Below are 22,975 nucleotides of genomic sequence, written 5' to 3' on the forward strand. Positions count from 1 at the left end.
TCTGAATGCAGCTGCCCATAATCCAGTCAGCAGGCCCTGACAGAATGTACACCATCTTGGTTCTCCCTGTTATGGCCTTTATTCCGGCAAATGAATTTATATTCTAGCATTCCTTCTGCTAAGGGTGTCAGCGTCATGAATGCTATTAATACATGTGCAAGTGACACATGCACACCCACGGAAAGGTAAAAAGTTTCTCTTGCTGTCCTGTGCCTGACTCGTTGCTGAGCTAGAGAATGCAGAAGTATTGCATTCGAAGGGAAGATCGATTAGGGGCGAACATGTTATAAGCATAACAGGCTCCATAGTGTAAAAAGAAGAAAAGCAGCTGCAGGAGAGAAGACTGTAGAGGGGCGCATTTCTCAGCTCCAAATCCACAACCCCAGCAGAGTCCCCCTACAGGATTTTGAGTACAGGAATGGTGGGTGAGGAAAGGGTTAACATAAGAACATCAGGACAGTCCTGCTGGGTCAGGCCCAAGGAGGCCCATCTAGTCCAGCATCCTGTTTCGCACAGTGGCCCACCAGATGCCGCTGGAAGCCACAGACAGGAGTTGAGGGCGTGCCCTCTCTCCTGCCATTAGTCCCCTGCAACTGTTAAGTACATAAAAACATAAGAACAGCCCTGCATATTATATCAGGCAGTCGGAGCTTCCTGAAATAATTGGCGAAGAGTTCACCCGGGCTCCTGGCGGCCCAGGCGTGGGAGGGGGGAGTTCGGTCTGGGTTCCTCCAGAGCCCAAGCCGGCCCCCATGCATGTGACAACACACGCAGGGGCGTATTGGAGGGGTCCGCCGAGCAGGGCTGGATGCAGGCCACCGCTCGGCTGGCTCCACACCTGGGAATCTGCATTATACTGAGTCAGAGCCTTGCTCCATCTATCTCAGAATTGTCTACGCTGACTGGCAGTGGCTCTCCATGGTTTCAGACGGGAGTGTTTCCCAGCCTTTCCTGGAGATGCTGCCAGGGATTGAACCTGGGACTGTCAGCATGCAAGTCCTACGGTGGACCAGTGTCAAGACATCTGAAAATGAATGCCAGGGAATGTCCACGGAAATGCACTAGTCCTTTCCAAATGGCCATTGAATGCACTGAATTTCTGAATTGCCATTTGGAAATCCCATGCATTCCTAGGGCCATTTGGAAAGAACCAGTGCATTTCAATGGGCATTCCCTGTCATTCATTCTAATACATTCCCTAGAGTCTACATGATCTTTGACTTATTGTAACAGAACCCACTCAATTATTGCATCTATCTAAGTGGGGAGTGTAGCCACTGAGATGTGTGTGGCTGTCGTGGTGGATGTGGCTATGGGAGCTGTCATGGAGAGCACCTGCATGTCTGAATTTGTGACTACATCATTGGTCCCCACACAAGCTGGGTGTGTATAAAGGAGAACTCCATTGTTCGTGGGGGTTCCATTCCATGGGGGAGCCACGGATACGAATCCGCAGATACCGAATCTGCGAATAACGGCATTAGAGCAATGAGAACTGGGGGGTTAGTTTACAGTTTTAAAGCTTCTTTAGTTAGTTACAGTTTTAAAGCATTTTAGGGTTTTTATTTGTATTTTAATCATGTCAATGTTTTAATGGTTTTTTTTAGATTGTGAACTGCCCAGGGATATTTTTGTATGGGGCAGTGTGGAAATGTACTAAACAGATTAAGTAAATATGATAGATAGATAGATAGATAGATAGATAGATAGATAGATAGATAGATAGGAAGGAAGGAAGGAAGGAAGGAAGGATATGACTGGGGCTTATATAATTATGCAGAAAAAGTAGACAGAAAAACATTTTTCTCCCTCGAACAGAGCCACACAACTCTGGCTACTAGTCTGACAGCTATAGGCCACCTCCAGCCTCAGAGGCAAGATGTCTCTAATACCAGTTGCAGGGGAGCAACAGTAGGAGGGAGGGCATGCCCTCAGCTCTTGCCTGTGGGCAAGACTAGGCTGGACTAGATAGGACTTGGGCCTGATCCAGCAGGGCTCTTCTTATGTTCTTAGAGTGTCAGTCCAACACCATTTCTATGAAATGCACAACATGCTGATACAGGATACAGTGTTTTTCTTGGCCGCATGCACACGTAATGTGGAGCTGCAGTTGAATATGTCTGCGGTTCCACTGACATTACGTCCAAATGTGGGGAACCACAGTCAGGCGCGGCAGCAAAACAAAGGGTTCAGGGTTGGGACTCTGGTCTAAACCCTTGGGCTGAATTAAGTTTCACCTTTGCAACCCAAGGTTCCCAGGAGCCTGCGGTAGGAGGATGAGCTGGAGGGAAGGCGCACTCCTATCTCATGCCTGCCAGATGGCCAGAGCTTCCTTTTGGCTCTGCAGCTTGCATACCCACACGGCAGTTACAGGGGCGATCTCCATTGCTGATACTGGGAGCTGGGGGTCTCCAGCTCTCCCACAATACATTGTGTGGGCAGTGGAAAGGCAGCCCTCAGTTCTGCTCCTCCTGGTCCCACAAGCCAAAGGGCTCTATGGTAAACATGGCCACCAGCTGCCTGGGGACAGTTTAAAACAGTGCGGCCCCACAGATAACCAAAACAAAAGGTAGGATTGGCTCCATTTTTATCCTACTTCACCTTTAACCTGTGTAGTGGACCTGGGCTATCCAGGTTCAGAGCTGCTGGGTTGGGAGGACTCCCGGTATCCCAGATAACCACAGATTCCTGGGTGAATCCTAGTACCCAGGAATCTCTGGTCGTGAGAACAGGCTCCTTGGAAGAGAGATCCTGGGAGGGTGTCGGAATGTCTGCAGAAGACGTCCTGAGTGGCCCTCTTTTGACATGGCTCCTTTTGAATCATGTGGGCCACAAAGAGACCATTCAAACCTCCTAAAGTATGATTTATTGATATTATAATACAGTGTTATTTTATTCATTACAATGAAATAATACTATTTCTTTTGGACTGCTAATTATTGCAAAGGGATCCATCCTTTATTCTTCAAATATCTGGGCATGCAGGAAGTTCACTCGGTGGCCTTGAGAAATGCTTCTCCCTTGGACTCCCTAACCTAGCCGCGCAGTTCACAACTCTGTGGCATTTTGTACACTGAAAAGAACAACAGGCTACAAATTGTGCTCCAGTTTCCCCCTTTTTTCGTTTTTCTGTCGGTGGATACGGCACCTGCAAAGCTATAAAAGCAAGGATGAGCCAGAGACGATATTACACAGCATGAAACAGACCCCAGTGAACCTGCGGCAGGAGATCCTCGCTGCAATACCAAGCCCCTGATGGATCCAGCACACCAAGCAAGGCAGCAATCAGGTGGCGAGCTTTGGGAAGCGGGACATTCTTGTTCAGCCCTGCCGTGACGGATTCAGTGGTCAGCAGAACCTCCTGCAGTGAGTCAGGCTGTTGCCGAGGGCGTTGCATGTTCCTCCTGAAAGCTCTGACCAAGCAGGCAGCATCGAGAATTGACCCAGAAATGAAAAATTACAGCAAGAGTGAGGCCGAGGATTGCCTTTGACACAGTGGTTTAAACTGGATGGAAGGAATGGCAAGGGGGAATCTCCTGACTTCCACACAGGGCAGGTTCCTTTCTGTTTGCCATGTCAGAGTCCTGTAAGAGTCAAAGCTGGGGTGAAGCTCATGAAGAGGCTTGCTGCGAGCAGAGATGTGCAGCCCTGGATACCGCCTGCTCCGTTGCACCTGTTTTCCTGGCAGCACGTCAAGGTGTAGAATTCTGGAAATGCTTTTCCGATCGGGCAGACGGCTGCACAGCCTTGGAGCATTGAGTATCCAATTGTGGTGCTTATAGCTAGATGTAAGAAGGGAATGGGGAAGAATTGTGGTCAAAAGGCTCGCTCAGACCAAGCACTGTCTAGACCAGTGTTTCTCAACGTTTTTGGAGTCATGGACCGGTACATCCTTTGTGCGCAGTTTCCAGGACCAGCAGTTAGTAAAGGGGCCACCCCCCTCACCCTCACCCCCATGCACCCCCCAAAACAATTTCAAGCTGGGGGGGCACCGCCGATGGGAGCTCTCCAGAGCTCATTTCTAGGCAGGCAGCCCTCGCTGCTGGGATAATACTCATTTAGCTTCCTCAAAATTAACATTATCCCAGCAGTGAGGGCTGCCTGCCTTGAAATTAGCTCTGGAGAGCTCCCAGCAGCAGTGGCCCCCACCAACTCAAAATTGTTTGGTGCAGGGAATAAATTCCTCATGGACCAGCACGGTCCAACTCTTCACGGTCAACTCCTCATGGACCGGCACCAGTCCACGGACCAGTGGTTGAGATACACTGGTCTAGACCACTGATCTTCACTATTGAAAAAGTGAGAGCCACTTCGCCAAAAAATCTGCTGACCTCTGCATTTTTCTTGGTCAGATCTGCTGGGAGGGCCCTTTAAGAGAGTTGGGCTGTTCCCAGATGGCAGATTTACTTCGAAGTATCCTGGGGTGGGGTGGGGGTGCATACATCAGGGGGGATTTACCTTGAAGTCCCTGCGAGGCACCAGGGAGCACTCCAGACATGATTTGGGATTTCCCCTGTACGTTGGAGCGTTGCCCAAACCATCCCCATGCTAAAAAGTTCCACTTTCTGCGGCAGCTTTTGGGGAAACTTCAAAGTACCCCGATGTTTCTTCTGAGGTGTAAGGAGGGGCCATAGTGATAGAGTGGCAACTTTATTTTTGCATTCTTTTTAAACATTTTGCTGGGTGATCTTGTGTGACACCCAGCAAGACCACTTTCTTTGCTGAGTCAGTGATCTTGCACAAGTCAACATGGCGGCGGGGGGGGGGAAGAGAGAGAGAAAGGATTTGGCCCACCGACCTCCGTGCTTCTCCACCCGCCTGGCTTGCTCTCCTGGCTTCCTCTGCAGCTGCTTTTTTCCAGCTGGAAGGGCGGGCAGGGCAGGGCGGGATGGAGGGCAGCCAGCTGGCTGATCTTACAGAACACCAAATGGGGGCAAGGTGGGGGGGATCCATTGATACAAATGGAAATTTCAGGCTCAAAATTGCTAGGAGAAGAGTGCCATTTTTTACAGAGACTTGCGTGGGAGGGGGTTATGTGGCATTGCAAGTTGGTGGTCTTGCAGAAGTCCCCCTAACAAGAAGTTAAAAATAAAATAAAATAGTTTTGATAAAATAAATGTTTTTTATTCATTAAAATGAAAGTTTTTAGAAACGCCCAACATGCATGTGCAGAGGACGGGGGCGGGAAGGCATTACACCCAGAGATGTAAGTATAAAAATATGTTAAATAAAATACATACATACATACTATTAAAAGCCATTGGCCAGAAGGGACCCGAGAAAGACCCAGGGGCAAGTGGTATGAACGGTCCATGGGACAAATTTGAAAGGAACAGAGGGACACCACATCAAAGCAGCCCTATGTAAACATCCCCAGAATTGTTATTATTTCGGCTTCAAGCTACGGCTTCTATGTGACTAACGACAAGTCGCGTAATCCCGTGATTAAGCCCGCCATCTGGGAAAGACCATGGAGGCTTCTTTTGAGAGATCGAAGGGGAAAGTTCTGGGAAAGGCTAGACTTCCCAGCATTCCATGCACCTTGTCCAAGATGGCACATGGGCTCAAAAGGGCTCTGTCTCCCTTAAAGAAGCCCCCCTCCCACACACACACCCCAGCACTGGGCAAAGAACAGCACCGCAGGATGGGAATGGCTGCCTCCATGTGGTGCCATGGGGACTATCCAGAGTACTCAGCTTCAGCCAGAGGTTCAGCCCAATTCGTCAGGGAGCCACACGGAGGGTGGATGGAGGCTGCCACTGATCCCTGGGCTTTGCAATGAACAACAGCAGGCCAGACCATATCAGTATCGGAGATGATTAGGCAACAGATTGAACATGTTAAAAGGGCCACTATCATATTGGCTCTATTTTTAAATTGTGGGTGCAGAAGTATGTGGAATACTGTGCACACTTCTGGTCACCCGTTTGTGATCACACTTCTGATCAACAGTTCTGATGACTGTTTGTCATGTCAAACAGGGGAGTGTAGATCTGGGAAAGGCGTTGAAAAGAGCAGCTAAAACAATGACGGGGTGAGGGCACCTCCTCCAGAAGGAGAGACTAACATCATCTTTTGTTGTATTATTCCAGTATTGAATAAAGGTAAGAAGAGAGGGAGAGCCCCAAATGCCTCTGTATTAAACTTTAGTCCTGGCCCAACATGTTTTAGCTCGGCCTGTGTCCAGGGGCAAAGGGGGCTGGTCAGCACCCTACTGCATTGCTGCCCACTCCGGCAGTGTCCAGCACTGGGACATGTGGAGGCCTCCAAAGCCATTTACCCAGGGATACTGGTCCCCTCCTTGCCCAGCAGTAGCTGCGGCACTGCCTTTGCCAAGGGGTCTTGTTTTTGTAAACCACCTTAGGCTGCATTAATTTTTGCAAACCACCCACCTACCCACCTTAGGATGCATTATGAAAGGAGGTATGAAAACTGAACCATTAAAAATAAATAAATAAATAAACAAATCCCAAATTGTGCCAAAGAACATCGTGGTGGTGAGATCCTTTGTTGGCAAGGCAAATGAGCTAGAATTTGCAAGCCATCAGTTTACGTTTCAAGACCACCCATGTTCCCTGTAGTATAAAGCACACCGAGGCAGGAATACTCAGCCTTTGATCCCCAAATCTTGTTGGGCTGCCCTCAGCCCCAGCCACAATGGTCAAAGGCCCTTGCCTTGTGCCTGGGGATGATGGGAGTTGGTGTCCAACAGCATCTGGGGACCCAAGGTAGAGCACCTCTGCCTTAGAAGGTTTATTTGCATTCAGTCTTTTTGTTGTTAGTGTACATTCTAGAGCAGGGATAGGCAACTATAGCTTTCCAGCTGCTGCCAAACTACCAACTCCCATCATCCCCAGCTACAATAAATTGTGGCCAGGGATGATGGGAGTTGTAGTTCAACAACAGTTGGAGAGCCATGGTTGCCTACCACTGTTCGAGAGGTATGATGGATATGGTCTGAATTCCAATCAAGGTCAACCCATAGAAGCCATGGGGGGCAAATTTTTCGTGTTTCGAAAAGCAGCCTCCATTTTTCCTCTTAGAAGATTTCCGAAATTGACTGTGATCTGCTGTGACCCTGTCAATGATCCAGGTGCATGCTTACCTGCATATCTTGTGCAGAAGCGTTCGGTAGATGAACAGTTCACGATCTCTTGACAACCTCTGTATGTAGAGACGTTGCAGACGTAGCATTCCAGGGACCAAGCTATGGAGAGGAAGAACCTTTTTATTTGTATGTTTAAGCACAGGCAGTTTGTCCTACCCTGAGGGGAAAAAGGTGGCCTTCATCCCATTCAATAGGGAAGTCTATCAACACCCTTGCAATCATTAAAAAAAACTTTTTTAAAAGTTAAAAAGCTGAAAAAGCTTGGGTGAAGAGGTGGGTTTTCAAATGCTTTTTAAAAATTGTCAGACATGGGGAGGATCGTAGCTGAGTAGGGAGTGCATTCCACAGTCTCGGGGCAGCAACCAAGAAGGCCTGTCCCTGTGTGGCCACCAGCCGAGCTGGCGGCAACTGGAGACGGACCTCTCCAGATGACCTCAATGGGCGGTGGGGCTCATAATGAAGAAGACGCTCTCTTAAATACCCATATAGCACATGGAGTGTGAAAATCTCCTTTGGGTGGTTGCAAGGCTTCACAGGGAATGGGGTGGGGGTTTGGAGGGGTTGGCAGAGAATCTCTTCTTTTTTATCATGGAGAGTTTGGGACCCCACACAAGTGAGAGCTCAACTTGTGAGCATGCAGTCTGAAGGGGGACCTCAAAGCCGCATGGTCCTCCCCAGTAGACTGGCCTTCTCCTGAGAGGGCAAGCCCACCGGCAGGAAGCTGCCAGTGGAGTAGGATTTCAGTTTGGTCTGCATGGAGTGATTTGATGGGGTGATCCTTTGCAACATCATCCAAGGTTACGGTGGGACAGACACACACCCCCAGCATCCCTTGCCCTTCCTCCTCTACATATCCCCTTCTAGGAAGTCTTCCTATCCCTCTCCTTTCCATGAGTCACAGGGAAATAGTGCAACCCCCCAACACCACCCCCACCCTGAAATTGTGCTTGTGTGGAACTATTTTGGTGCAGGGCTCTTTGCGGGGGAGGGGGGGCAGTGCCATCACTGCCAGAGTGCTGGCATGGCATGGCATGGCATTTAAGAGGATTTAAATGCCCTTTCATGCCAAGGTTGGGCAGAGCACACTGAAAATGCACAATCACACTCAGCACACCCCCTTCGAGATCGTGGGCAATTGCGGCCGCTGCACTGATGTGCAGACGCTTTGACCGCAGTCTGGCCGTGGAGCTTGCGAGGATCAGCCTTGGTGGGCAAGCAGCAGGGAGGGCCTCCCATCCCTTGGAACTGCATGTCAGCGGGCTGCGGTTTGACGAACAACTGCCACACAATTTACAGTTTAGAACTGAAACCGCGGGTTCGCCAACCTCCGGTTTCATGTTGTGTATGAACTGGGCTCATACAATTTGAATGGTCCTCTCCCATTCAAATTCAAACCAGGGAAAACCCTGCTTAGTAAAGAGGACCATTGATGCTTGCTACCACAAGACCAGCTCTGTCCCTCCCTCCTTCCTTCTAGCCCTTCATCACACCCCAAGAAGAAGTCTCTCATAGCAAATCACCATGGCAAAGACTCACCTTGCCTAGCCCACAGGGCAACAGCCAGTAACAGAACAGGAGGAACCTTCATCATTTCTCAGCCTCTTGGGATGGATCAGCCTGTCTCGATAACCGCCTGCTTCCCTTTAGTGCAGAAAGTCATCTTTTCAATAATTAAATTTAAAAATACACAATTCCCTTCAGCCCCCAGAATGCATATTATGCTAGCAGATGGTCAATCATCCAGTGAGATTAGTGCTTAACCCAGACATTTAAAGCAAAAAGCTGCATATTTCAGGGTAAGTTCATTTAATAGCTGTGATAAACATACGAGCTGGGGTCCTCACTAACGCAGCATGGAATCCCCAGAAAGATACAGCTGTGCTGCAAAGAGTTTTCCTAGCTGTGCAGCATCGGAAAGCAAATTCCAGTGCTCTGCTCTGCCTCTGGAAGTGCCCAGAGCCACTTGAAAAAAATGCCCTTGAGGGTCACACAGCCCTCAGGGGCATATATTTGAGTGGCACCAAGCAGTTCTGGAGGCAGAGCAGATCTGTCAGTCAATGAGAGTCCCAAAGAATCCAGCTTGGGGAAAGCCTCCAGGTTGGAAAATGGCAGATTTGATTTCTCTTTGATAAGATAGAAGCATCTAGATCTCTGCAACTAATGCGACAGGTCTGAAAAAACACTCTGGTGGGCAGGTCCACCAAAGATGAAAATAGGTTCCCATCACATAATTGATTTAGGGAATTCACTGCTGCAAGAGGTGGCAAGATGGCCCACCAACTCAGATGGCTTCGAAAGGGTTAAGAGAAATTCATGGAGGTAGACATGTCTGTCATTGGCTATCAGTTATGATGACTACCTGGAAATATCAGGTTCAGAGGCAGGATGCAACAGAATACTAAACTGGAGGACGGGGGCAATTGTGCAAACAATACTGGTGGAACTCTTGCCTTCCTGCCCTGCTTGTGAGCTTCCTGGAGGCATCAGCTTGGCTGCTGTACGAAGCAGGATGATGCCCTAGATCAGGCGTCCCCAATCTGTGGCCCTCCAGATGTTGCGGAACTACAACTCCCATCATCCCTAGCCACAATTTATTGTGGCTGGGTATGCTGGGAGTTGTAGTTCAGCAACATCTGGAGGGCCGCAGATTGGGGACGCCTGCCCTAGATGGACCTTGGTCTCAGCCAGCAGGGCTCTTCTTGGGTTATTCTGTTTCACTTTAATGCACATCCAGCCCAGAGTTCCTTTGTGGCACTGCTGTAGATACATGGCAGAACCCACAACCCCAGGCAGCAATGGAGCAAAGCAAGCTGGACGCAGGAGAGCTGTTGAACCACCATAGAACCAGCGACAACTGAAGGCACTGAAGTCTTGCAAGGGTCCTCCCCTTCCTGGACTCCTAGGGCACGGTGCCCAAGGAGGCACCCAAGCTGGCTGCCCTTCCTCCCAAGTAGACCCATTGGGAAAGAAGCCCCAGCAGCCTGGCGTGCACTCTGCCTTTGGACCCACAGCTCAGCCCTGCTTTTGAGGGCCTGGGGGCAATGGAGGAGCTCTAGGGAAGGAGTTGTTGCAACCCTACTGGGGGACACCAGATCCTCTGTGCTCAAGGGCTCCTCCAAGGGAGCAATCAGCTCTAATGGGTCTGAGGGGCTGCCATCAGGATCTCGTTTCCAAACCAGGGTGGATTCTCCCTCTTCCTCTGATTCCGTCTGCCCTGGGCCAGTCTCTGGGTGAACCACAATACACACAGAAACACAAACACATGCAAAAGAAGTGCATGCGCACAGAAACACAAGCACATGCACACACACACACACACACACACCCTTGCAGAAACACAAAGACATAACACAAACACACGCCCATGCACACAGCACAGGAAAACAACACACACAACACAAACTCACACAACAGAAAGTCATACACCCCAACACACACACACATACACACACACACACACAGAGGAAGAAACATACACACAGGCACAGAGAAACATACACACAGCGATGCACACAACACATACAATAGAAACACATGTATGCAGATGCAAACAAACACAAGTAGCTAGCTGGGTAGAAGCGTGAAAATGAAAAGATACCAGATATTTTTGTTCAAGTCCCTCTATGTTCAGATGGACTTACTTCTGAGTAAACCTGCACAGGCTTGCAGGATCCCTTTTCTCTTCCCTGCCAATCTTCTATTCATTAGCAAACTGTGTAACAGGCAGAGAGTGACTCCCTCAGCCTTCAAAATTATCTCACTGTTGTCTCCGCTGATGGCTTCCTGCTGCCCATTCCCAAGAACCTCCCATTGAATTTGGTGAGCTGGGCCACTTCACACCTCCCATCTTTACCCAAATCCAAGATGAGGTTTCCCTCCATTTCTTTCCTGTTAGATATTGGAGTGAGGGTGGGAGTCAACCTTGAATTCAGCGTTTCTTCGGGGTGAATTCAGGTATAGCCTACACTTAGCAATAGCAATAGCAATAGCACTTACATTTATATACCGCTCTATAGCCGGAGCTCTCTAAGCGGTTTACAATGATTTAGCATATTGCCCCCCAACATTCTGGGTACTCATTTTACTGACCTCGGAAGGATGGAAGGCTGAGTCAACCTTGAGCCCCTGGTCAGGATCGAACTTGTAACACTTAAACTTTATTTAATATATTTATATATTTATAATATATTTAGCAATAGCAATAGCAATAGCAATAGCACTTACATTTATATACCGCTCTATAGCCGGAGCTCTCTAAGCGGTTTACAATGATTTAGCATATTGCCCCCAACATTCTGGGTACTCATTTTACCGACCTCGGAAGGATGGAAGGCTGAGTCAACCTTGAGCCCCTGGTCAGGATCGAACTTGTAACACTTAAACTTTATTTAATATATTTATATATTTATAATATATTTAGCAATAGCAATAGCAATAGCAATAGCACTTACATTTATATACCGCTCTATAGCCGGAGCTCTCTAAGCGGTTTACAATGATTTAGCATATTGCCCCCAACATTCTGGGTACTCATTTTACCGACCTCGGAAGGATGGAAGGCTGAGTCAACCTTGAGCCCCTGGTCAGGATCGAACTTGTAACCTTCTGGTTACAGGGCGGCAGTTTTACCACTGCGCCATTTTAAATTTTACATATTTAAAATATGTAAACTGAAAAAACTTTTAAAGCTGCCACTGCACGGCGGAGTGGGGCGGCGGCGAGAACTCTCCCACCTCCCAAACGATTGTGAAGTGGGTCGGGGGCTCGGGGCGCGCATACTGGTGACAGACGCGCTGGACTGGCAAGACCAGGGGCGGCAGAACACTCCCCTTACCCAACCTGCCTTCCTCCTAAATGTGCATGTGCAGAGGCCTGAAATCGGCTGGATCGGCTTCATTTGGGAGGAAGGCAGGTCAGGTAAGGGGGTCTTTCGCCTCTCCTAGTCTTGCCCGTACAGCACACCTGTTGCCAGCGCGCATGCCCCAGCATGGTGTAGTGGTTAGAGTGCTGGACTAGGACTGGGGAGACCCGAGTTCAAATCCCCATTCAGCCATGAGGAAACTAGCTGGGTGACTCTGGGCCAGTCACTTCTCTCTCAGCCTAACCTACTTCACAGGGTTGTTGTGAAAGAGAAACTCAAGTATGTAGTACACAGCTATGGGCTCCTTGGAGGAAGAGCGGGATATAACATGTAAAATAATAATAATAAAATAATAATAATAACTTCACAATAGTCTGGGAGGCAGGAGAGCTCTCACCACCGTCCCGCTCTGACACAGCCGCGCAGCCAGGGCTGGTGCCAGACTATTCTGCACCCTAGGCAAACACATGGACACACTACACTCTGCGCTTCTCTGAGGTCTGCGCCCTAGGCAGCTGCCTAACTGGCCTAACGGTAGCACCGACCCTGCGTGCAGCAGCAGCCAGCCATCTGGTGGTGATGCCCACCACTAGGTAAGCACGCCCGGTGGCTGCCACCTAGAGCCCAAACAAGCCCTGAACCTAGGTGGCCCCCTAGCACCCCCACCCACCCACCCGCCCAGCATCCCGATTTCAGCCAACGCAATGCTGGCAACCCTAGGTGGAGGGCAGGTTTTGAATCTTGAGCACCTATTCCTGCATATCACACCGCTTGAAAATACCACAGGGTATTTCGCCACACACAGAGGGAGCCCACTTGCCCACTCGTTTCCTTTCTTCTCACACTTATTCATTTACTTACTTGTTTGTTTGTTTACCAACCACCCCAAATTTCAGTCTCAGCCTAGTTAAAAACCTTGGGTGAATAAATGTATCTTTACCGATTTTTTAAAAGTTGTCAGAGATGGGGAGGCCCTGGGCCTGGATTTTTAATTTTTTTTTTTTTTAAGGCAAACCTTATTTCTCTCACACACAATATAAACATTTCTAGGATATGTCCTTGAGCAGCAATCCTATGCACACAGCAATTACTTGTGAGTAAGCTGCAATGAGTTCATTAAAGCTTTACTTGGAATAAACTGTATAGAATTTGCTGCAGTTCTATGCAACATTTACTTGAGAGAATCCTTTGTCAAATTTGAAAAATACACCATATAACTCACTTACACTGAGGACCTCCCCTTTTAACACTCCTACCACTCACCCCCCCAAAAAGTGTTATTGTGTTATTTTTTAACACAAAATAACCAACCTACAGCAGACAAAAACTGGCACAAGGGCTATGGAGTGGTGAAGCGACTTGAGTATTTTGGACTGGCCTGGTTTCCAAGCTGTGCCCGTTAGGCTGTCGATGAAGAGAAGCAGGCAATAATCTCAGAATTCTTTAAAAAGAAGGATATATTCCTGCATTAAAGACACACGCATTTCAAACAGGGTCTGTGAAGTGGTCCAATGATTAGTCATTTCAGCTAAAATGCCTTGTTTTAATTGGAAGCTATAACTTTGCTTCCTCTCTTTCACCTTCAAGCGAGGTGCGAGAAAGAGTCAGGCACTGGCATGATTTGCTTAAAGTCCCAAAGACGGGAGGCAGGGTGGGGGATGCTTGCTTGTTAGTAAAGGAGCCAGCGTGGTGTAGTGGTTAGAGTGCTGGACTAGGAGCGGGGAGACCCGAGTTCAAATCCCCATTCAGCCATGAAACTAGCTGGGTGACTCTGGGCCAGTCACTTCTCTCTTGGCCTAACCTACTTCACAGGGTTGTTGTGAAAGAGAAACTCAAGTATATAGTAAACCGCTCTGGGCTTCTTGGAGGAAGATAAATGTAATATAAAATGTAATTATAAATATAAATTTATAAATTTATATAATATATATAAATATATAAATAATATAATAAAAATAAAAATAAATGTAAAATAACAATGATAATAATATTAATAATAATAATAATAATAATAATAATAAACAACGGACTACCCAGAGGAGTGCCAGTCACAGCCCACCGTATCCTTAACCTGCTTAACCAGCTGATCCAAAGCACACAGGTCTGCTTACCACCCCCACCGCCACCCCGCACAACTGAACTCTCCCACATGGGATTTACGTTGTACAAAATCCACACTCTGTCACTTGGCTACAACCTCATCATGCCCCTCTTTCCTTAGAGCAGCCCTGCTGGATGAGGCCCATCTTGTCCAACACCCAACAGTTGCGTCTGGGAAGCCCACAGGCAAGAGAGGTGAGCATGCCCCCTCTCCTGCTAGACCGGCCCGCCACGAACCCGTCTAAGCCTCACTTGAAGCCATCCAAGCTGGTGGCCCTCACCACCTCCTGGGGCCGCTGAGAACTGCCCTGGTCCCCACCCAGTTTCACCTGCCGGTGTCCCCAGGCCCCCTTACCTGCTTCCAGCCACTGCCTCTCTTCCCACGCCAGCACTCTCTAAAGAAATCAGCGGAAACGCACCGCCCTTTCCCACAGGCAGCCCCTGCTAACTGCCTCAGAATTCTGTGGCTATTGTTCTGCCGGAACCAGAGAACTGTGGAGCCACAGCGAGTGACATGCCTGTCAGGGTCCTGGGCAAGGGAGCCTTTTCTGAGTCGGAAAGTGGGGAAAGTGGGTGCCCTTGTGTCTCCTTCACTTCCCAAAGGGAAGCCTACAACCCACCCTTATCCCTTTGTCCCACAACTCCTTCCCACCAGCGGGCATTCCAGCAACCAATTCTCCATTTCAGCACAATTCAGTTGTGCGTTGTGCACTGGAATCTGTCTGATTTTGGGCGCAGGCTGTCTGTTTGCTTCTGGGACCAACTCAAAGTGCAGGCACTAGCCCTTGAGACTCTGATGCTTTAAGGGCAAGCCTGCCTGCTCCCTTTGGTCACAAGCTGAAGCCACGCTATGCATCTCCCCAGCTTTGGGGAGGAAAGGTACATTGGTACTCACCGTGAAGGTGTCTTCTGGCTGGTGTAGAAGAGGTCACCCAAGCTTGGGATTACATCCCCCCCACATGCTCCAAAAGGCAGGAAGTCGTCATACTTGAAGATCCTTAACCCAGTGCATGTGGGCGGATCTCCTCAGTGCTTACAACAGCTCAAGCTACGGAATGAAAACCACAGAACACAACTGAGAATATACAACAATATACAAACAATAATGCAGAGAAAGACAGAAAAACTGTCCCCCTACAACCAGATCGTCAGCTCCAGCCTAACACAACCCGGGCGGGCCTTGGGTGACCTCTTCTACACCAGCCAGAAGACACCTTCGCGGTGAGTACCAATGTACCTTTCTCGGCTGGTGTAGGAGGTCACCCAAGCTTGGGACATACCACAGCACCAACCACGGGAGGGAAATACCCAAGCTGGAGCTACTGACCCGGAAGGACCTGTTGCAGGACCCTCCGACCAAATGCTGCTCTGGCAGCTTCATGTTCATCCAACTTGTAATGCCTTGAAAATGTAAAAGGCGACGACCAAGTAGCCGCCTTGCAAATCTCTTCATGGGACACCGGTGAAGATAACACAGTGGAAGTGGCTGCCGATGTAGTTGAGTGCGCCGTAATCTGACCAGGCACCGAAAGTTTCTGGGCTTCATACAACATCGTAATGCATGAATGATCCCATCGAGCAATAATGGCTGAAGAGACCTTGCATCCCATCTTAGAAGCCTTAAAGGCCACAAAAAGAGCATCTGACTTACGAAAAGCCTGCGTCCGGTTGCACTCCTTCTCTGCAGGGTGACGAGCATCCGGACAAAAAGAAGGTAATTAAATGACCGCCTCACGATTAAACTGAGACTTTACCTTAGGGATAAACGAAGGATCCGGGATAAGTCTCACAGAGTCCTTAGAGAAATTACACAAATTACTCTGAACTGACAGAGCCTGCGATTCAGAAACCCTCCTGGCTGATGTTACAGCTACTAAAAAGGCCACCTTCCAGGACAGCATCTGCAATGATACAGATCAAAGTGGTTCAAATGGCAGAAACTGCAGACCCCACAACACAATATGCAAATCCCATGACGGAAAACGATGGCAGACCAGAGGAGACAACAAAGCTGCCCCCCTCAAGAACTTGCGTAGAAGAGGGTGCCACGCCTGAACAAACGCTGATGAGGAAACAACATCTGGATCAAGCATGCCGCCTGGTGTTTAAGCGTGTTGGGTTTCAGACCAAGCGCAAGGCCATCCTGAAGAAAACCTAGTAATCCCCTCGACCTGCACTTGTCCAGCTGCAGGGAGAGCTTTGCCCTCCAGTGCAGAAAACTACGCCAAGTCGATTGGTAAATCTTGTTGGCTGAACACTTTCTAGATGCAAGGATGGTAAATCGGACCTTGACACAGCAGAACTGGATGGTCTGGCAAACTGAGTGGATGACCTACGGTCAAGTCGACGATCTCGGAAAACCAAGGCCCTCTGGGCCAAAAAGACGCAATCATTATCAGGGATGCCCGGAAACCCCGCAGCTTCCTGAGGTAACGGGAGAGCAGCGGCACTGGAGGAAATGCATTCAGCAGACACGGAGGCCATGGCACCGATAGCGTATCCGTCTCTTCTGCCCCCAACATCGGGAAACGTGAGTAAAACTTCTGAATCTTGGCATTCTGAGGATATGCAAACAAGTCTATCTGGGGACACCCCAGCTGCTCTGTCAGCCACCTAAATACTTGAGGGTGCAGGCCCCATTCTGCCGGCTGGATCTCCTGCCGTCTTAGCCAATCTGCCCGAACATTGGAAATTCTGTTTACATGATGGTCCAGAATGGATATTAAGTTGTTCTGTACACATTAAGATATTCCTTCCCTTCACCAAGGGCGTGAAGGCTCTTAGGGCCAGAAAGACAGCCCACAGCTCGAGCCAGTTTATGCTATGGAGCAACTCTTCCACCGACCAAAGCCCCTGGGCAGAACTGTTCCAACAGTGAGCCCCCCAGCCCGATAGACTGGTGTCCGTCGTGACCATCACTCTCTCGGGTTCTATGAACATCTTGCCCTTGTCTAGGTTCCCCGGGCCGTCCAACGAATCGACTCGCGAAGAGACACCTAGAGAGGAATGTTCTTGTCACATTTGAGGGCAATCCTGTGCTGGTAAAGGAGGAAACCCCACTGTAACTGGCGTAGATGAAAACCTCGCCCAAGGCACCGAGACCATAGCCGCCACCATGAGACCCAACAAACTTGCTAGATTGAGAAGGCTGGCCCACAGTCTCGAAGCAATCACACGAGCCAGTGACGTTAAGACCTCCATCCGATCCTGTGGCAGAAACAGTTTGCCTACTGAGGTGTCCATTACCATGCCCAAATGACGAAGGCTCTGTGTGGGCATCAGGTGACCCTTGCCCACATTTATCAGAAACCCATGCGCACGTAACACAGACATTGTTCTGGACAAAGCCGACTGAACTGCCCCTTCTTGAGCAAGTTGTCGAGGTAACAATACAGGTGGACCCTCTCAGTGCATAAAGTGGCCACTAGCAGACTAGAACCTTCATAAAAACTCGGGTGGCTGATGAGAGACCAAAAGGAAGGGCTCTGTACTGATAATGCCTCCCCATGTAGCAGAAGTGGAGTATATGTCGACTGCGTGGATGAATGGGGATGTGTAAATAGGCCTCCTGGAGATCTATTGAAGCCATGTAGTCCCCCATCTGCAATGCCTCTGAGATGGTACAAAGGGTTTCCATCCTGAACCTCCTTTTTATCACAAAACGGTTGACTGGGCGTAGGTTGAGAACTGCCCTGGCCGATCCGTCCTTTTTTGGCACCGTAAAATCACAGAATAGATGCCCTTGCCTCTCTGAAGAGGTGGGACCTCCTCTATGGCCCCTATAGCCACCAGATACTGAATGGCCATGGACAACCCCTTGTGCTTTTCCGGTTTCCCAGATCTAGGCGTAAGGAGGAATCTGTTTCCTGGGGGGCTGGCCAGCTCCACTTCGTACCCGTGTAGGCTAATGGAAAGAACCCACCTGTTGATGGATTCTTTCCAAAACAGTCCAAATGGCAGACCCCCACTTTGCCTGAGTGGGAGTCAGGACTGCTGCATGGGGGCCCCGCTGCTGGTTTCCGAGAGACTGATGGTTCTGCTGAGTGAACCCTTGCCTGCCTTGGCCTCTGGATCTGTTCCACTGCGATCGAAAAGGCCTAAAAGGCTCCCTCTGACAAACTGAGGTCTAAACGCCCTGAAGGTTTGCATCGGTCTATGATTAAAACTCTTGTCCTTCTTCCTAGGAGCTGATGGCAGAGCCCTGCGGTTATCCTTAGTTTCAATGAGGACCTCTTTCAGGGCCTCATTCCCAATTAGCTTTCCCCCCAGCATAGGGAACAGCGGCTAATTTAGCCCTAGACGTATTATCAACTTCCAAAATTTTAGCCATATGTTGCGTCTTGCCAGGACACCTGCACTGACCGCACGTGCCGAGAACTGAACACTGTCCAGAGTAGCATCCGCTGAAAAGGCAGCCGTCCTCTGCAGACGAAGTAGCTTACGCCACATCTTAGATTGATTAGTGGGAGGGTCATTGGGTAACTCGCCAATCCACAAGACCGATGCTCTAGACACCAAGGACACAGTGGTGTCAGCTCTGATGGCCACTGCTCAAGCCTCGTGGGCCCTGCGCAGTGCAGATTCTGCTTTTCTGTTTTCTGGCTCCTTAGAAGAGGAGTCCCCATCCTTGGGTACCACTGTGCTACTAAGTAGGGCCCCAAAGTGAGCAACCGTAAGTGGCACCTTCAGCAAGTCCAGAGTCTCCTCCTCAAAGTTGTACAATTTGCTAGCCAATGTCAACATACGCTTTGGGAGTCGCAATAGCTGCCCATTCCTCCTTGATGGTCTTAGTAAAGCCCTCAGGTATCACTGATTTAATCTGCGGTACCTTAGCCTTAGGCAGCACCAAGGAGCCCTTGGACACAGGAGAGATCTGTTCCTCTGTAACTGGCTACAGATCAAGCGCAGCAATAGCCTGGTTAATTAGTGGCTGAAAATCCACCATAAGAGAGAGCCTCTGACTGTGTAAGTTTGCAGCAGAGTCCTCAATCATCTCCCCCTCTTCCGAGGAGGAGGGCCCCTTGTCTGGGTTGCCCAGCAATGTCTCTGACCCACTGACCCTGGGTCACAATAGATCTGGGGAGTCCTCTCCAGACTCATCTGAAGACCTCCCCCTACACAAGGGCACAGAGTCCTGGCGTATAGCCACCCTGGGCTGCTTAGCGGGCACCGTCTCCTCCTGAGAGTCTGAGGGCGACACATGGATCACAGCCTGCCTTGCAATGCCTTGCAGGCTTCCGCGCTTTAAGCGCCGCTGCCAGTGAGACCTGAACGGCCTCCTGAATCCAGCCCTTTACAGTGGAAGCATCAGGGGGAACCCCCACATTCCCTGTAGGAGTAGGCCCTGAGGGAGGGGCCACATAGGGGGCATCTGCACTCACCTCCTCCCCCCCGAGCAAGTCCCGATCTTACCGGGGGGAGCTGTTCATGGCCTTCTGGGTGCTCTGACGCCCCATCCACGGGCTCAGCACCACCTGCCTCATCATCCTGCACGTCTTCCCCGTCTGATTCGACAGGCTCTGGGGCGGCCACTCCTGCTGACGTTCCTTTCAGCGTGGCCCCAATACTCGCTGAGGCAGTCCTCCTCCTGCACGCCCAACTGCTAGGGAAAGGAGTTGGGGGGGGGGGGCGAGGCCAAACATCACAGGCTTACCTTGCTTGCGCTGCCAGGCGAAAGCTCTCTCACCAACGGGGCCTCCTTGTAGGGAAGCCTCCGATTCTGGTGCTGCCACTTGTGTCCTGCTACGGTGGATTGCTGGTGGCATGAATTGCGCCCAGTCTCCTCACCGGTATCTGGCCACCAACGGGGCCTCCTTGTAGGGAAGCCTCTGGTGCCGCCACCTGCGTCCTGCTTCGGTGGATTGCTGGTGGCATGAATTGCGCCCAGTCTCCTCACCGGTATCTGGCCACCAACGGGGCCTCCTTGTAGGGAAGCCTCTGGTGCCGCCACCTGCGTCCTGCTTCGGTGGATTGCTGGTGGCATGGATTGCACCCAGTCTCCCCACCGGTATCTGGCCACCAACGGGGCCTCCTTGTAGGAAAGCCTCCGATTCTGGTGCCGCCACCTGCGTCCTGCTTCGGTGGATTGCTGGTGGCATGAATTGCGCCCAGTCTCCTCACCGGTATCTGGCCACCAACGGGGCCTCCTTGTAGGGAAGCCTCTGGTGCCGCCACCTGCGTCCTGCTTCGGTGGATTGCTGGTGGCATGGATTGCACCCAGTCTCCCCACCGGTATCTGGCCACCAACGGGGCCTCCTTGTAGGAAAGCCTCCGATTCTGGTGCCGCCACCTGCGTCCTGCTTCGGTGGATTGCTGGTGGCATGAATTGCGCCCAGTCTCCTCACCAGTATCTGGCAACAGAGAGGACCGCTGTGGCCTACAGGCGCCAGCAAGGTCATCTGATACATCTGCCATTTTTCTTACAGGATTTGCGCAGTCCCGAGTTTTTGGCGGGAACAGGCGCTGATGGGCGGATCTCTCCCTAATAGCCAGGAGTCCGAAGGTCTTTTTAGCGGACATCGGCCAAAAGGTCGGCAAGAGGTGAGGAGAGGTAACGAATAACAGAAAGGACAGTAGAAGAACAGATATGAATTTTTTTTTAAAAAAATTAAAATTATTATTATTATTATTTCTTTTTTCTTTAGTAACTAGAGAGAACTAATAGTAGTAGAATACCAGGTGAAGAATAGATTGGAAATAGTCAAAAACAATAGGAATATAAGCAGAAGAAAAGAAGAGGCCTAGTTAACTAGGCCAAAGCCTGCGAGCTGTAATGCGAGCCTTCTGGAGCAAAGGCAGGAAGTAGAACTGAGGAGATCCGCCCACATGCACTGGATTAAGGATCTTCAAGTATGACGACTTCCTGCCTTTTGGAGCATGTGGGGGGGATGTAATCCCAAGCTTGGGTGACCTCCTACACCAGCCGAGAACTGTAACTCAATGTCTTAGAGAGTGCCTTCTTCTTCTGCATGATCCCCACCGCACGTTAAGGTCATCTGAAGAGGTTTTTATCCAGTTGCCACCAGTTCGTCTGGTGGCAACTCAGAGGTGGGTCTTCTCTGTAGCTGCTCCTGGGCTGTGGAATTCAGTCCCAGCACAAATCCATAATCTGAGATCATTACTGTCCTTCAGGAGAGCCCTTAAAACCTATCTGTTTGGCCTGGCCTTCCAGGGTTTTTAAATGATTCACAAACTGTTTTAAATTGTTTTACATTGCTGCCCTGATTTTCCAGGGTTGTTTTTTTTTTTAACCTGCTTGAATGTTAAATTGGTTTTATTCTGTTTTTATAGTTTGATTTCAACTCTTAACTTGTTTTAATTGTTTTTACAGTATTGTAAACCACCCTGAGCCATTTTGGAAGGGCTGTATGTATGTATGTATGTATGAATAAATAAATAAGCAAGCAAGCAAGCAAGCAAGCAAGCAAGCTGTGCATCCAGAAGGTCTCTGATTCAGTCCCCGGCAGCACCTCCAGGGTGCTTTCCCGGTTACCCGCTCAACAACAGTGAAACACTTTGGCCTTTTGGGCAGAGCACGTTGACACTGTAAAGCCTGTTGCGCAAAGCCCCCAGCAGGGGGAGCAGTCTTGCGGAAACTCCACAGTGGGGAAATACAGCTATTTATTTGCGCCGCACATGCGACGTTATAGGACTGTAACGTGGCAGTAAAACCTGAAAGGAGGCATCGGAAAGGTTAACGGCACCTTGATGTCAGCACAGGGATTGGGATGTCCAAACACAGTTAACGGACACGTAGTGACACTGTCCTAGTGTCCAATCTGGAAAGCGCCCAGGCAGGGCTGGGGAAGACCCCTCTAAAACTCTGCAGAGCTGCGGCCGCTCTGGGTAAGCAATGCGGACTCTGATGGACCAGCAGTCTGGCACAGTATATGGCCGGGGTTTGTTGAACTACAGCTCCCATCATCCCCCTTTGACCATGGCAGCTGGGGATGATGGGAGCTGCCATCCACAGGGGTCCCAGTCTAGACCAAACCTCAGTGTTCAGACTTTTTTCTTAAGTGGGGGTGGAAGGTGGGCAGTAGGTGTGTATCAACTACAACTGCTCACTCAGGTTTATAGATGGAACCTCCCCTCCCGCCCGCTTTTAAAGAATGTGTCCGAAATCTGTGCTCTTTGGGCTTCTTTTCCTAATTACAGAGGGCAATCAATTGCTGCTTTCACAACCCACTGGGAAGGGAGGGCTTACCCTCCTGCCCCTTACTCTTTTCACCAACTGGGACTTTTGCAAGCAGCAGCAGCAGGGTGGTGGATACCAGGATGGATCTGTGTCTCCGTTAGCTTCCTGGTTTTTAAGCGTTTCCTAATGCCAAGTTTGGACTCTTTCTTCCTTCATTTCCTCCCTGACTGGAGCAGAGGTGCTCTTACCCCAGGACTTCCGGGCCAAAGTCCAGGGCCTCCACACACCCTGCCCCCCCCCATCCTTTAGTCTGCCCCAGGTGTGGTGTGGTTGTCAGGTGGCCAAGCGTGACTGTGTCCTGCGCCAGGCGGCCGAGCCTAACCTCTGCTTTAGCGACAGAGAGGGGAGCGGGGAAAGAAACATGTGGGATGGGAATATGTTCACTCGTGTGTCGAAATGTTCCTGCTGGTGCATATTTGCAGAACTATACCCGTTTTACATTCTTGTGGCTTCAGTGGCTGTTTGTGCCCACAGGAACCCACGTGTTAAAGATGTAACACAGTGTTTGTGTGTGCGGGGGGGGGGGGTGATGCTTACCTTGAAGTGGGGGTGGGGGGTGCTCCAAAAGCCTTTGGGTCCAGGCTCCAAAATGACCTGGGTGCACCTCTGGATAGTGAGCTGGAGGCAGGCGGAGGAAGAGGGCCCACCTATTCCATGGGTTACATAGGAAGCTGCCATCATTACCGAGTCAGACCCTTGGTCCATCTCG

General features: G+C 49.9%; 1 protein-coding gene across 2 annotated transcripts; it reads right to left on the bottom strand.

The window, feature by feature from the left end:
- Positions 1-2,856: 2,856 nt before the first annotated feature.
- Positions 2,857-14,946, bottom strand: LOC128324510 (weak toxin 2-like). 2 transcript variants are annotated; one of them, XR_008306907.1, is made up of 4 exons: positions 14,425-14,946; positions 8,645-8,749; positions 7,106-7,207; positions 2,857-3,782 (listed from the first exon to the last, which is right to left on the bottom strand). XR_008306907.1 is itself a non-coding variant. In XM_053249180.1 (3 exons), the coding sequence occupies exons 1-3, from the start codon at positions 8,697-8,699 to the stop codon at positions 3,577-3,579; spliced, it is 363 nt and encodes a 120-aa protein (XP_053105155.1). In that variant the 5' UTR covers positions 8,700-9,680; the 3' UTR covers positions 2,857-3,576. The 2 variants fall into 2 exon arrangements, 1 of the variants encoding a protein (XP_053105155.1); XM_053249180.1 differs by lacking the exon at positions 14,425-14,946 and having other exon boundaries at positions 8,645-9,680.
- Positions 14,947-22,975: the final 8,029 nt, after the last annotated feature.

This window comes from Hemicordylus capensis, chromosome 4 (genome assembly GCF_027244095.1).
Source record: "Hemicordylus capensis ecotype Gifberg chromosome 4, rHemCap1.1.pri, whole genome shotgun sequence".
Taxonomy (NCBI): Eukaryota; Metazoa; Chordata; class Lepidosauria; order Squamata; family Cordylidae; genus Hemicordylus; species Hemicordylus capensis.